This window comes from Rhinoderma darwinii, chromosome 6 (genome assembly GCF_050947455.1).
Source record: "Rhinoderma darwinii isolate aRhiDar2 chromosome 6, aRhiDar2.hap1, whole genome shotgun sequence".
In the NCBI taxonomy this organism is placed as follows: Eukaryota; Metazoa; Chordata; class Amphibia; order Anura; family Rhinodermatidae; genus Rhinoderma; species Rhinoderma darwinii.
The window spans coordinates 63,759,689-63,775,443 of NC_134692.1; the positions used below are offsets into that span (position 1 = coordinate 63,759,689).

Genomic DNA, 15,755 nt, shown 5'->3' on the forward strand with positions numbered 1-15,755 from the left:
TGCGGGATTGAAACGCGTAGCCTGAATTGATCAATAAACTTCATCATCTTATATTATCCGACTTTCATTGAGTAGCAGCGCCGCACTTATTCCCGTTTTTCCTGAGTTATCAATTATTTACTTTCAGGAATGGGGGACTGTTGGGCCTTGATGACCAGAGCAAAATGTTACCTTTTTGAATACTGTATTCTAGGGGTGATTTTTTTTTTATACTTTATTTCGTTGTATACCCCAAATGTTGTTGTTTTTTAGGACACATAGGGCTTTCATATTAATTAAAATTGGAGATGATATATTTTAACCCTTTCCCGTCACAGCCATTTTTTGAATTTTCGTTTTTATTTTTTCATCCCCACATTCCTAAAGCCATAACTTATTTATTTTTGTGTCAATAAGAGGGCATGTTTTTTGCAAGACGCATTGCTGTTTTTCACAGTATCATTTATTACACCATATAATGTATTGGAAAAATGGCAAAAAAATATTTTTGGGGTGGAATAGGAAAAAAACAGCGAATTCTCAATCTTTTGAGGGGTTTCGTTTTTACATCTTTCACCTTACAGTAAAATTGGTATGCTAACTTTATTCTACCAGTCAACACAACTATGGCAATACCAAACTTATATAGTTTTTCTTATGTTTTACTACTATGACAATGAATATTCTAATTGTTAAAAATAAAATTTGTGCCGTAACTTTTTTATTTTTTAGTCGATTGAGCAATATGAGGGCTTATTTTTTTTGCCTGGGTGAGCTGTAGTTTCTATTTTGAGCTACATGAGCCCAGTCCAAACATCACTCCCCACACTACAACATGCTATTACAGTATGTCATGGTGCGGGTAGGGGTTAATGATGTTGTTTTTTTTTAGGGAAAAGTGGTTAGAAAAGCGGAAAATTATATTTTTTCTAATTTTTTTCATGTTCTGTTTTAAGATAGTTTGTTTGATCAATCATATTTACTCCCAAAAAATCCTCTAGTTTTCCATTGCACAGTGATGCCTTATATGTGTACATTGTATAACGTATGACATTGCTATAGACACTTCTTTAGTTTTACATGTATCTCCCCTCTTAACTTTATCATGCACGTAAAGACATTTTTTAATGAAGACGCAAAAACAGATAGGGCCAGAGTAGAATAGGCAAACATTTGTAGCTGGGAGAAATTATTATATATTTGGTGTAACATTCTGCGTGACAGGACATTTGAATGCTAAAGCACCTGATGCCCATGCAAAATGCATTTTTGACAAGCAGGACATTTAATTTTGTGCATGTGTTTGGAGAGGTATAAAGTTTTTGGGGGAGATTTATTATTTTTTCTTAGTTTTTCATTGTTTTTATAATTTATTTTTTTTTACATTTTACTATATTTATTAATAGTTCATTTATATACATTTATTATTTACATTTACTTATTCAGGTACTCAGCTTTCAGATCGGAAAATTTTAGTTTCTGTCAGACCTGGACGCCCCTATGCTGCTGGAATCCGGCGATTGCAATGTTCCTGCAGAATGGGGTTACAAGTCTGACAGCAACTAACAGGCTGAGGTATCGATAATGGCACCCAGACCAGAGAATGTTCTGTTATTGTCAGACATTTACAATGTTGGGCTTATGAGACCCAGCGATCGCAGCGTTCCAGCAGATAAAGGGCACATTCAGACGTGGCGGAATTGCTGTTGAATTCGGCTGCGGACAGTCCGCAGTGGAATTCTGCAGCAGCCATTTTTTACATTTGTTTCTATAAATTTTTAGGAAAGTTAGTTCAGACATTGCGGAAAATAACTGTGTAGAATTTAGGCTGCGGTGCAGAATTTTCCCTCTACAGCATGCTCATTATGTTGCGGAGAAGAAGCGGACTTTCACTGCGGATCTCAGCATTTGCATTGCAAAGGCCGAAATCTGCAGCAAGTCTGCTGTGATATCCAAAACGTCTGAATTACCTGTCAAATATGAAAATGTTGCTGCAAATTCACAAAGAATCTGCAACAACATTTTCAGTTGAAAAGTTCCGCCACGTCTGAACATGGTCTAAGGGAGTCCATGTCTGACAGTATTTAACAGCCTCTGGTACAAGTGCTATTATCAGGTCTTGATCCAATCAGATCCCAATAAAATCAACCGGACCATATGCTGTTAGTCACAGCCAGGGTCGATTCTAGCTTTTCTGCTGCCTGGGGTGAAAATTGAAATGACGCCCCCCAGATTTTGATTGACATCCCCCCAGCTGTTCTACATCACTCCCAGCCTCCTCAAACTTTTGCAGATGCACCTGTTGCCGTGTACTCCCTTGGCATGCGCGGTGCTGCGATGAGGGCGGGCAGAGTACACCTCACTGCACGGTGCGTGTCCAAGTAGTACAAGGCAATGGCGCATCCGAGAAAGTTGTAGCAGCCAGAGGGATGTTAATCAAGCATGGAAAGGTGGGCATGGAGGCAGGACTATGTGACTCTTCAGGATAGCAGCACCGCCCCATGACCCTTTAATGAGTAATTAGCATATAGTGTGTGCCGTTTAAAAAGTTGATTTTATAGATTTTTCTGCATATATATTGATATTGGTATGGATGGCCGACGGATGGCGTCTACCACAGCCATACAAGAAAAAAAAGGATACGTTCAGGCTACATTCACATGTTCAAACCTATTGGTACATTCAGGAGAATCCTGTCAAAATACATGTAAAATCAATATGTGAATCATGTATAGACAGGAGCAATGTGTACGCCAAGTAACCTTGGTGCATTGACCCTACAAATTAGCACAAAAACCTACAAGGTTTAGGGTTCAATTAACACATGACAATGTTATATAGAGAAAATACAAACTTTATTCACGAAAATTGTAACAATGTAAATTAAAAGATGAGAAAAAATAAGTCTTCACATCACTCATTTGATGGAAAAAAAATATATTCTTTTTAGTTTTTTGTTTTTTTTAAAAAATTAGTAAAACAGAAAAAAATATATCAATTTGGTGTCATCGTAATTGTATCAGCCCATAGAATAAGGTAGACATGTATTTTTTACCACCTGATGGACCCTGTCAAAACACAACCCCAAAAAAATTGGCGGAATCGCAGTTTTTTTGCCCATTTCATCCCAAAAATATATTTTTCCAGCTTTCCAGTAAATTATGCAATCCAAGAAAAACGTAAACTTGTCCCACAAAAAACAAGCCCTCATATGGCCTTGACGAAAAAACAAAAAAGTTATGGCTTTCGGAAGGCGGGGAGGAAAAAATAAAAAAAGGAAAAAACTAAGATTGGTCGTGTCCTTAATTTTTTTTCCCCTAAATACTTTATTCTGTTTTTCATCTATGCCCATAAACCTCCCACGTTTTCACCTCCCCCTTATGTCCGTGACCCGTTCATCCCCCTTTCATTTTAACTCTAATTTACATACATTTCCTGAAGCTCGGCACTAAATAATATTCTTGAGATTATTTGCTTTCCATTTTTAATCCACCGTGCTAAGAGTAGTCTTTTTTTTGTATTATTATTATTATTATTATTATTATTATTATTATTATTATTATTATCTATCCACTGCAGATATAATACTTTTTTCCATTATCTCTTAACTTTAACCAAATATGGTGTATGCATTTATACCCATTCTTCTAGAATAATTTTTGGCTATTCCTTTCTCATGGAATAAACTGAAACAAACACATCCATTCATCCAGTCTTCAGGGCCGGCTCCAGGTTTATGTGGGCCCTTGGGCGACACAGACTTAGTGGGCCCCTTTGCGGGGGAACTCACGGCGGTGCCACACATCCCCCTCCCTAGTAGTGCCACACAGCCCCAACTCCCAGGTCGTGCCACACAGCCCCCCCAGGAAGCACCAAACAGCCCCCACCTCCCAGGTACCCCCACACAGCCCCCACCTTCCAGGTAGTGCCACACAGCCCCCCTCCCAGGTAGTGCCGCACAGCCCCCTCCTTCCAGGTAGTGCCACATAGCCCCCTCCTCCCAGGCAGTGCCACACAGCCCCCTCCTCCCAGGTAGTGCCACTCAGCCCCCTCCTCCCAGGTAGTGCCACATAGCCCCCTCCCTTGTAGTGCCACACAGCACCCCTCCCTGGTAGTGCCACAGAGCCACCTTCCCTGGTAGTACCACACAGTCTCCCTCTCTGTAGGTAGCGCCTTTGGGGCTCAATCTAGGAGTGGAATCCCCAGCCAGAGCATTTCCTGGATTCCACTTCAGGAGAAACCCCTGATGTCACTGTCCATATATTGACAGTGTTGTCAGGGGCAATCCCAGAGCCATAGTCCCAGCCAGAACACTACTATCACTCCAGCTCGGTATATATGGATAGTGATGTCTGGAGCAGAACTGAAGTCCCAGGCAGAGTGCTAGTAAAGGCTCTGCTCTGGTACTCCAGCACTGGGGAAGCCCCTGACATCACTGTCCATATACAGCTATTGATGTCAGAGGCAACCCCAGAGCCAAAGTCCCAGGCAGAGCGCTTCTAGCACTCTTTTTCTCCTCTTGACATCACTGTCCATATATGGACAGTGATGTCAGCGGCTTCCATAGAGACAGTGTCCCCGAGCAGAGCCGCGAGCGCTCTGCCTGGGACTCCTTCTCTCCCTCTGACATCACTGTCATATATGGACAGTGATGTCAGAGGCTTCCCCAGAGACGGAGTCCCAGAGCAGAGCCGCTTGTAGCGTTCTGCCTGGGACTCCTTCTCTCCCTCTGACATCACTGTACATATATGGACAGTGATGTCAGGGGCTTCCACAGAGACGGAGTCCCGGAGCAGAGCAGCTTGTGGCGCTCTGCCTGGGACTCCTTCTCTCCCTCTGACATCACTGTACATATATGGACAGTGATGTCAGGGGCTTCCCCATAGACTGAGTACTGGAGCAGAGCTGCTTGTAGCACTCGGCCTGGGACTCCTTCTCTCCCTTTGACATCACTGTCCATATATGGACACGGATGTCAGGGGCTTCCCCAGACACGGAGTCCCGGAGCAGAGCCGCTAGTGGCGCTCTGCCTGGGACTCATTCTCTCCCTCTGACATCACTGTCCATATGTGGACATTGACGTCAGGGGCTTCACCAGAGACAGAGTCCCGGAGCAGAGCCACTAGCGCTCTGCCTGGGACTCATTCTCTCCTCCTAACATCTCTGTCTATATATGGACAGTGATGTCAGGGGCTTCCCCAGAATGGTAGTCCCGGTGCAGAGCCCCTTGTAGCGCTCTGCCTGGGACTCCTTCTCTCCCTCTGACATCACAGTCCATATGGATAGTGATGTCAGGGGCTGCCCCAGACATGGAGTCCCGGAGCAGAGCCGCTAGCGCTCTGCCTGGGACTCCTTCTCGCCTTCCGACATAATTGTCCATATATGGACAGTGATGCCGTGACGATGGCAGCGACAGCACCCGGTGGCCAAGTGGGCCCCCCCAAGGGTAGTGGGCCACGCTACTTGCCCGAGTTCGCCGGGTGCTGACGCCAGCCCAGCCAGTCTTATGTCAATATTTAGTACATATCTTATAGTTTTCTGCCGAGATCCATAATCTCCTGATTGCCGGGCATGACCAAAGACAGCCCCGCATTGGCTTCGCCACATTTCGGACACTGTCGAGTTTAGTTACATTTTTTTTTCGTATTTCATATTAAATGCCCTACAAAGTCTAGATCCTTTCTTCCATTGCATTTCCCTTAACTTTTCAGATGACATAGGCCTTTTTGTTTGCGCCCAACCCTTTAGTAGACGTATGTCTACTTCCTCCTCTAAAAGCTGAGTACCCAGATCCCTTTTCCATTTTTGTGCTATATTCTTCAAACATTTAGTATCTTCCTTCATCATTAGTCTCTGCCTGATAAATGCGATTGATGGACCCCCTTGCATACATCTTATCATATATATATATATATATATATATATATATATATATATATATATATATATATATATATATATATATATATATATAAAAACATGTTGATTCGTTTTCAAGAGCCCTTGCAAGTTCACTTTTTTTCATTATGTGATTTATTTGCATATATTGCAGAAAGTAGCCATGTTCAAGGTCGTATTGCTCCTTAACTTAGGCAAAAGTTTTACGTTTTTTGGCCTGCTCGTCAATTCTACAAATCCATTTTTGTGCCCACCTCTTTGCCCAGTCTATATTACCTTGATACCCTCTAAGCTGTAAAAATTTGCCTATAGTTAGGAGCCCCGATATACTATATGACAAATTTAAACTTTTTCTCAGCAGCCTCCATACTACCTTAGAGTCTTTCAACAAAACAGAAGACCCAGCCCCAGAAAGGTCCGCTCCAGTGGGCTGATGCAAAAATAGTCCCAAAGATACCAGTGCCATTAATTGCCTTTCAACTTCTAAATGTACAATTTTATTGTTATCAGTCATCCATTCAATGACGTATCTTGCAATATTATATGCCCTGATATTGGGAAAAGATATCTCTCCCACTCTAGTGTCTCTTTGTAAATTCTTTATTGACATTCAAGCATTTTTATGCCTCCTCAAAACTTTCTGAAAGGCTTTATTAATGTTGTTTACATCATTATGTCTCAACAGGAGTGGGATCATCTGAAGCTGGTATAATAACCTAGGAAAAGTCACAATTTTTATAAGATTTTTTTTCTCCCATATAACGATAAGGGAAAATCTTTCCATAGAATTAATTAATTCCTGACATCTTCCAATATTGGCGAAAGTTCAGCCTGTCAATATCCTGTACATCCCTCCCAATATAGACCCTTAGATATTAAAGTTTGTCCTTCACTATGTTCAGTCTATATTCCCGATTCTAGCTAAGGTCCATTTGGTTATTTAACAAGACCTTAGTTTAAGTGCTATTAATTGTATACCCCGCTAAGTTTTCAAAATTGAATAAACCAGGTCGTTGGCAAATAGTGCTATTTTGATTTCCTCTTCCCCAACTTTTATGCCTTTTATATGTGAAGTCTGAAATATAAATCTGGCTAAAGGCTCAATGGCCAAATTAAATAATAACGGTGATTGGGAGCATCCCCGTCTCGTGCCCTGATACAACCTACATTTTTCCGAAATTTCTCGCTATGTGACAACTTGTGCATATGGGTGGTGTCCCATAGCATTAATTGATCCTAGAAAATAACCTGTTATACCTATCTTTTCCATCACTTTGTTGAGCCAGGGCAAGGCCACACTATCAAATGCTTTCTCTTCATCAAAGGAGACTATTGCCACATCTTGTACCGAAGATGGCATTGCCCTGGCCCAATCTATAACTCCCAACACCGTTCTAGTGTTTCTCACCTCATGCCTACCTTTTATAAAACCATTTTGTGAATTTTGGATGATACTAGGAAGGGCTTTTGCCAATCTATCCGCCAATATATCTTGGCATCATCATTAATCAATGAGAACTAAATGTTGACATCTTGTGCTGAGGACCTTTGAAATAGTAATCTACAGAAACAGGTCATATGACCTCCGGGTATATGGCCACCTCACTTAGTGAATATCACTGAATACCTCAATTCATAAGGTCTATTTTATGTAGTCATAGGAAGGAGTGACTAATTGGGAATAATTCATTTTTCTAAATTAAATTATTGATAATGTAGACACTACTAGTAGTTATAACTTTCAAAATGTGTGGCAAAAATGTTTAAATTATTTAGTGATACACATTTTTGTGATAGATATGGTATTATTCTGCTCTAAAGGACGATCACCTATACAATGCTTGTATTAGCTCAGGTCATATTAAAGTTTAGTAAATAACAAATGATCAATCACATGAGAATTTAAAATAAGCATTATTCCATCAAAAAGATAAAATCTAGTATTACACAGAATATAGGCTATAAAGCAGCAAAAAATATATTTTTAAATATATTTTTATTGTTTCAATTAGTATTTAGATTTGAAAAGAATCATACCATCAATATGCATTTTAATAATATTAAAGCAGAAGAACCAGAATAAAATGTGAAAAACAAGTCTTCAATGCATGTTAAAAATGGCTTTTGTTTGCATATTACTTCTGTGCTGAGATATGATCTCTTGAATTTACGGGCTCAAAGCTAAATCCGTACTAATGGATTATACTAATGACAGTATGACCCTTCGGATTTCTGTCAGGTGAAGTGTTTTTATGAAGCTCCTGTGAGCATGCAAATCACCAAATACATTTATGTCCCCAAATATACAAACGTTGTTGTACAATATTTGGTCAAGGACACCATGGAAACCCTTGCAGAAGTCAGAACAGGAAATGTTTTCATCAGTCTCTCAGTAATGCAGCCTATTAATAAAGAAATAATTTCTCAGAATAGATGATATTAAAAATAAAAAAAAGCTCTCAAGCTTATAATGTAGACTAAAGGGCCTTTTTAAAATGTTCTTCTCATGAATCTCCTGTAATGTCTCTCATTTTAATAAAAATTATGGATATGAATAAAGGTGACCATTTGGGGGTGTGTACAAGTAATAGTCATCAACATTAAAATTTATTTATTGATTGAAATAATGAGGTTGTATGGTTCCCCTTTTTCTTAGATTATTATAAATGATGAACACGCCTGAAGGAGCCAATTCTAGAAGTAGTAGCTCCCCAGTCACTGAATCTCCTGTACTCTCCGGGTCTCAGGTAATACTGACGTCCTCTGTAGTTAGGCTCCTCATAGAACATCCAATAGCCATCTTGTACTTGGCAAGAGTGAATTTCATTGTAGCGGAATCTCTCATAGACATGAGGACAATCTTCAGTGAACTCCATCATCTGTCCTCTAAACTCTTCTTTCTCATAGATCCGGATTCTGAATGAACCTTGGTGCTGATAAAAAAAATTCTTTATAAATTACAGTATAATTACAGAATATAAAGCAAAATAAAAATAAAAATTGCCTCTCAAGGGGTTGTCCAAGCACGGACAACTGATGACCTATCCGCCAGATAGGTCATCAGTATATGATCGGTGGAGGTCCGACACCCAGATCTCACACCGATCAGCTGCCTCAGGGCACCGGATGTCCATGCCGAAAGCAGAGGGCTTCAGTCACGGAATAACGTCTGAGCTGCAGTACTGCAGCTCTACTCCTATTCAAGTGAATAGGAGCAGAGATGTTGTTCTGCAGCGCGGCCGCTATGCAGTGGTCTTAACCATCTGCTTCCAGCTCCGAATACTGCATTTCCTGCATAACTTCCGATGCCTGGAGGCAGCCGGAGCAGCTAATCGGAGCGGGGTCCTGTCATCGGACCCCCACAATCATATACTGATGACCTATGCTGTGGATAGGTCTTCAGTTGTCCATGCCTGGACAACCCCTTTAAGTTTTTTCTTCATGTTGAAGCTTTATTTATAAAATGCAATTTTCACTTCAGAGAATTTATTTTCAAACATGTTACTGATATACAATATATGTATAATAAGCATGGTAGAAAGAAATGATCTTCAAAATCAATACATCGTATATGCAATGAAGTTATCACTGGTCAGCTCCAGAAATTCAACATTTGACTGGTTTCCTGCATGCTCTGACCAAAGAGACTGACAATTTTATAGGATGTGGGCAACAGTGGCAATTACAAATTCCTACACCTGCTTGGTCACTGCCTACAGAGGGTCCAGATTTTTAAAAGGAGCATTTACAAATGTATGAAAAAAATATCCTATTTCTTTCACCAGAAGAAACAACTGAATTTTTCTACACCTCATGCTTCACTGGTCTGACTTAGTGTAACTTATCGTTAAGTTAAAAAACGATTTCAGTGGTAAACACAGAAGAGAAGGGACCTCATAACAAAGATCAAATTATGGTGACGGGTTTTACCACCTAGGAGAGCATTACCTGATGTTTTTTCCCCCTTTTTCCCCCTTTACCCTTTCCTTATTCTTGGGCCAATTCCTCATCCCTTTATTCGGTAAAAATGCAGTTATTCTGACCTGCAAACGTTCTTGTTATCTAAAACCAAAGGGGATAGGACCAAACAGCCATCTCTCTCCAATGGCCCCATAACAGCCACATTGGTTACCTCTGTGGTACATATGCTCTGGAAATGAAGAATTGTATTGGATATACATTAAAGGGGTGCTCTGGGACTTTAACATTGAGGCACCATATTCTGCGACTATATGCCTCTGTGTAAAACCAGGTACAGCATGGGCCCTAGGTTTCTAAGGGTGCCATATGTGGGATACAGCTTAGGCAAATATTTAATCACAAGTCCAAAAACAGGGTCATGGTTTATTGAAAATTATTAACAACTGACCTGAGGGCTTATGCGACAAGACCTAATGGAGTCATTATAACCCATCCATTTCTGGAAGTCATGATACTCTCCTCTATGAAGGAAGTACTGATGTCCTCTGTAGCTGGGATGTTCATACAAGATCCAGTTGCCACTTTCTACATGGATAGAGTTGCAGCGTTTAAAGTATGAAGACAAGTCCGGACACTCAGAGTGACACTCATAAGAGCGTCCCTGGAAATTCTTGTCCTCGAAGAAAATAATCTATAAAAATATAATGTGAATGTAAGCATAATAATAATGTATTTGACCTAATACTGCAATATTTTCATAAATGATTCTTATTAGTTCTTCAATTCAAAATAGAAGGCTGTATAAAATGCCCATGAACTAACACAAAGGAGTGCATGTTTATTTTAAATGACATTTAGTTTGTTACTAACTTGAATGAACGATACTAAAATCATTTTGTAGTACAAGTATCACAGCATATTCTCACCTTGCCCATGATGCTTTATGAACCAGTTTGACCACAGTCTCAACTGCTAATTGACTGGATGGGGAAGGCCCTTATATACATGCATGAGGCACATACAGAATTTTGTGCCATCTAAGCAGAATGAATAGCTTTTTTTTTTACCTATACTAAAGTGTTCTGTGTTTGCTATGACTATTCTAGTTTTTTTGCTTTCACAAATATTCAAAATGCTTAATGCAGCCAACTATAGAAAACGCTTACGCTAAAAACACTTCTCCTCTAGTCTAGTAAAAGACTAAAGTGTGTTATACATTGTAAATTTTGTTGGATATAAATAACTATAAAATAAATCAGCAGAGAAGTCTCTAAAACAAAAATAAAGACAGACAGATTAAACAGAGAATTATTTAGTGTATACATAAACACATAGGCTCTCAAAAAATCTCAATCACAATCAGTGGTATTTGAAGAAGGGATTTTTCCCCATACGTACACACAGGACGGGATATATTAAAGGAACAGTGTCACCAACAATTTTTTTTTTATATCAGTTTTATGTTAGGGTTTTATAAAAAACGTTTATATTTATTTGTGTGTTTGTGTGTTACTTTTTTCTATTTTTACACTTTTTCTTCCCTATGGGGGCTGCCATTTTTTTTTCCATTTCTGTATGTGTCGATTAACGACACATACAGACATGGAATACGGCAGCTCCAGTCCCATAGGGACTGCGAACGGGGCCCGTTCCATCCACTTTGGTGTACGCCGTGTGTGTGGGAACGGCGCATACAGAACCCCCCCTGTAGGTAACGCCATACAAACCCCCCCTGTAGATAACGCCATACAGACCCCCCCTGTAGATAAGATAACGCCATACAGACCCCCCCTGTAGATAACGCCATACAGAACCCCCCCCGTAGATAACGCCATATAGCCCCCCCAAAAAATACGGCCTATAGTTTGTCCTACAAAAGAGATGTACCCCCTATCCACAGGATACATGTGTGATCGCTGGCAGCGATAGGGAGAACGGGGGACCGAAAGTCTCCCGAAGTTCTCAATGACAAACCTCGGAGTCTGCGTAGCTCAATAAAAATGAAAGGAGCGCTGGTCACGCATGCGCAGAAGCGCGACCGGTGCACAAGTAATTTCTATGGAGCTGCAGACAGACCCGGGAAGTCCGAGGTTTGTCATGGAGAACTTCGGGGGACTTTCGGCCCCCCCCGTTCTCCTTATCGCTGGGCGTTCCAGCGATCACACATGTATCCCCTATCCTGTGGATAGGGGATACATGTCTTTTGTAGGAACAACCCCTTCAGTGGCGTCGCGCTGTAGCAGCAATAGCGGCTGCTAGCGGAGCCGCCGGCCATGGGGGGGCCGTGCCGGTGGGTGGCACAGGCCCCCCCACGCTGCGGGCCCCGTAGCAGTCGCTACGGCTGCTATAGCGGTAGTTACGCCACTGGGTCCAGTGCATCTAAGAGTGTGTTCACATGTGGCAGACTTGTTGCAGAAATTTCTGCAACTGTTCCAACACATCTGAAGAGAATTTTTAAAAATCCATACACATACAGAAATATTCCCATTGATATGTATGGAACAGATTTTCTGCAACAAATCTGCCATATGTGACAGCACCCTTATAGTCCAAAGTATAGTCCCGATGCACAGTTCTTCTAGTAATTTCTGTACTCGCAATACTCCATGATAACCCCACCATTTTGTTTAAGATTAATTAGTGTACTTTTAGTTAAAGATGTCTTCTAGCTTATAAGCCTGTAAACAGTTTGTCTTTGATTTCAATGGGAAAAATTATGTGCTGTTCACATGAGGCGTATTTTTAGGCTGCTGAAGTAACTTCTTGATGCATTTTAGGAGCTGATTTTAAAAAAATAGCTTCAAAAATCCTCAAAAGAAGCTCCAAATTACAAAAAGTTTCATTTTCGGCTTAAAAACTAAGGCTGTTTTCCCTTGAAAACAGCCTCGTAATTTTCACGTGTGAACATTCCCTCACCTGCATCTAGGATGGGCAGCCGATAAGCTGATTGATCTGGCCAGCTTGCTAGAGTACCGAGTTGTCAGATCAATCAGATGTCAGGTCCAGCGTCCATTCATATTAGGCAGCACCCTATTTAAAGCACCTCCTCCTGGCCTCATGTGCCAATAATTACTTATTCTACCTGGTTCACTAATGCTGCTGCTGTAACTCTGCAAAGTACATATCTCAGTTTTTGGACTTCTCTATTTGATTTTACTCTGAATATCCTTATTGGTTTTCCTGTGTACAGACAGGGCTGGATCTGGATTTCTCAGTGTTGCTCGGTGTGTTCAGACTTAGCAATTACATTTCACTATGTTTATCTATGTGCTTCAGTAATGGAATTTTCTCTACTTGTCAATTTAGTTTCTTTGTGTGAACCCTGGTTTTCTTGGTTTAGTGTGATTATTAATCTGCAGGATTTAATACATGTTTTCCAGTTTACCTTTTACTTGTACTACTGGATTTGTTACTTACTTTCTGGTTAACTGCTGGATGTTTTAGGTGCTTTCTGATTTATATTTTACATTTCAGATACCATACTACTCATACTGCCAGTCAGCAGCTGCCCAGTGGTCATCCTGATTTTCCATAGCTTTTAACAGGGATCGCTCAGGGTTAGTAGGAAGTTCCTAAAAGTGGGATCTCTCTTATCAGGGCGGCAGTCCCCCTATAGCTAGGGCTCCTCTACAGTTTGGGTAATTTTAGTGTTTGCCCTACAGACCACAGAGGTTGCTTACTGGGTAGTTTGAGCCAAGTCTGACTGAAATACCTTTTTGAGCTTAATGGTACCGTGATCCTGACCAAATGAAGATACGCAGGTTTATAATCTGTATCACTGCATCTGTTGGAAGACCCTGTTGTTCCATGTAAATTTTATATACCATTCTAACATCCACATAGAGGATGTTAGTATACAGGGAAACAACATGTATTGTGGCCAGCAATGCCCCAATAGGTACTGGACCAAGGGTAGCTAGTACATTGAGAAAGAGTGTGGTGTCTTGAATATAGCTTGGTGTGTTTTTAACAAGGGTTTTTAAGATGTTTTTCACCCATCCTAAAATCTTTTCAGTCCTTTAAATCCTCAGATTATGTATTTTGGGGTTTCATTCCTGAGATGATAAATGTTTTGGTGTTTCATGCTTTAGAAATTTTGTGGAGAATATTGAACCAACCCATTTATGCACACGTTTCCTGATGTTGGATCTATGATTTTCTCTAGAACCTTTCAATAGTTATTCATGAGATCTTCTTGCAGTTTGTTGTAGTACATAACGTTAGAGAGATCCCTGAGCCTCCTGCATGTAGTCCACTGTATTAATTATGACAATTATAAAACCTTTATCTTCCGGTTTAATTATATAACAGTCACTGGTCAATGGTACTTTTATGGCTGGCTTGTGCTGGTTCATCGGAAGCTGGGTTGTGCCAGATTATCGGAAGCTGAACTGTTCATGGACACTGGAGTCATCAAGAACATACTTGTCTGGCCAGCAGCTACTTCATTACGCAGAGTAGCCGAGTGGGTCCACATTCCCAGCGGGCGTGACACAGGGTCACTGATGATATTCTTGCAAAAAGACGTGATCACAAACAGAACATCACTACACAAAGAGAAAAACCATGAACTCACTGAAAGGAAATAATATTATAATTAAACCGGAAGATAAAGGTTTTATAATTGTCATAATTAATACAGTGGACTGCATGCAGGAGGCTCAGGGATCTCTCTAATGTTATGTACTACAACAAACTGCAAGAAGATCTCATGAATCTCAGGAGTTGTCACGGATATTGGAGATGTCACGGACACTGGCATCGTCACGGACACTGATACGGATACAGGACTTGGCACAGACACTGGACACAAAATACAAGACTAGACACGGATACTGGATAGTTACAAAAACAGGTTTTAGGGAACTGGATATGGAACCTTTGCAGACTAACTCTGGATTAGCACTAACATTATTCAGGCACTGGCTAGTGGGCAGGGTTCCTTAAATAGTCCAGGGTGTCCAGGGATAGGCTGGGGACACTTTTACTGTTGCGCGTGCTGGCCTTTTAAAAGCAAGCACCAGCGTGCCCACCCTATGGGCATAGTCCGGGGAAGGAGTTGGCAGAGAGCAGAGCGCGCCGGTGTACTTTGGAAGGGAGACAACAGTGGAGTTTCACATTCCTGCGGGCGCAGCTGCCAGTAAAAGGGGAATACTGATGGTCAGCGACCGCGGGAATTACACGATGTGTCGTAGGCTTTTAATATATTTGAATAGTGTTTGGTGCCTTTTAGGCTTTAGTGACCATGTTGATGTTGTTCGTGGTGTTATTCTGGCAAAATGTAGCCCTGATTGTAGGTCAGATTTGGACTCCAGTGCTAATCACTGATCCACCATTCTGCACATTACTCGTTCAATATGATATACTTAACCATGTGAGTTAAATGCCCCACTACAGGACTCTGTTGGAGAAACTGGACAGACACTGAGCCAGACAATGAACGGTGACAGGTCAAACATAACTTGTGGGAATATGAAAACTTCCACTAAAGAAAGCACAGTATTGAGGACTTCAAGCAATGTTCTGTGCTAGGTTTTCCGTTATTCTGTTCTATCATATGAACAGGATGACGAGAAAAACAGAAGTGTTGGATTTGACACACGATAGAAATGAATAGCACATGATGGAACCTATTGACTATGATGGGTTTTGTTGAGTTTCCGTTATTGTCTGTCATTTTCCCAGACAAAATAGCACTGCATGTTGCTCTCTTTTGTCTAGCAAAAATGTGTAAAGTGCTAAGGATTAAGGATTACCGTCCTGATGTCAGAATGTCAAACACAACAAGACAGAAAAATATGAAAAATGAAACTTGCGCAATAATTAAATGCCGTGCAATGCGGCCTAAATAGCAATATAATTATCACATCTACTCTGTTCTTTTTACCTTGACAGGACCACAAGCCAACAAATTGAAATCTGCTAACCAAAAATCTCAGTCCTCAGACTGAATCTCC

The 15,755-nt window shown here is 40.8% G+C and overlaps 1 protein-coding gene across 2 annotated transcripts; it reads right to left on the reverse strand.

Annotated features, from left to right (window-relative positions):
• Positions 1 to 8,537: 8,537 nt before the first annotated feature.
• Positions 8,538 to 11,453, reverse strand: LOC142656340 (gamma-crystallin-3-like). Of its 2 annotated transcripts, none has more exons than XM_075831246.1 (3): positions 11,445 to 11,453; positions 10,247 to 10,489; positions 8,538 to 8,810 (listed from the first exon to the last, which is right to left on the reverse strand). In XM_075831246.1, exons 1-3 carry the CDS (start codon positions 11,451 to 11,453, stop codon positions 8,538 to 8,540), a joined length of 525 nt encoding a protein of 174 aa, XP_075687361.1. The 2 variants fall into 2 exon arrangements, with proteins under 2 accessions (XP_075687361.1, XP_075687360.1); XM_075831245.1 differs by lacking the exon at positions 11,445 to 11,453 and adding an exon at positions 10,725 to 10,733.
• Between the last annotated feature and the right edge of the window lie 4,302 nt (positions 11,454 to 15,755).

Bases quoted from the DNA above. Each gene is read 5' to 3' on its own strand.
- LOC142656340 (XM_075831246.1), bottom strand. The intron at 8,811-10,246 runs GTCAGTTGTTAA...TTTTTTTATCAG, and splicing joins CTTGTCGCATAAGCCCTCAG to CACCAAGGTTCATTCAGAAT.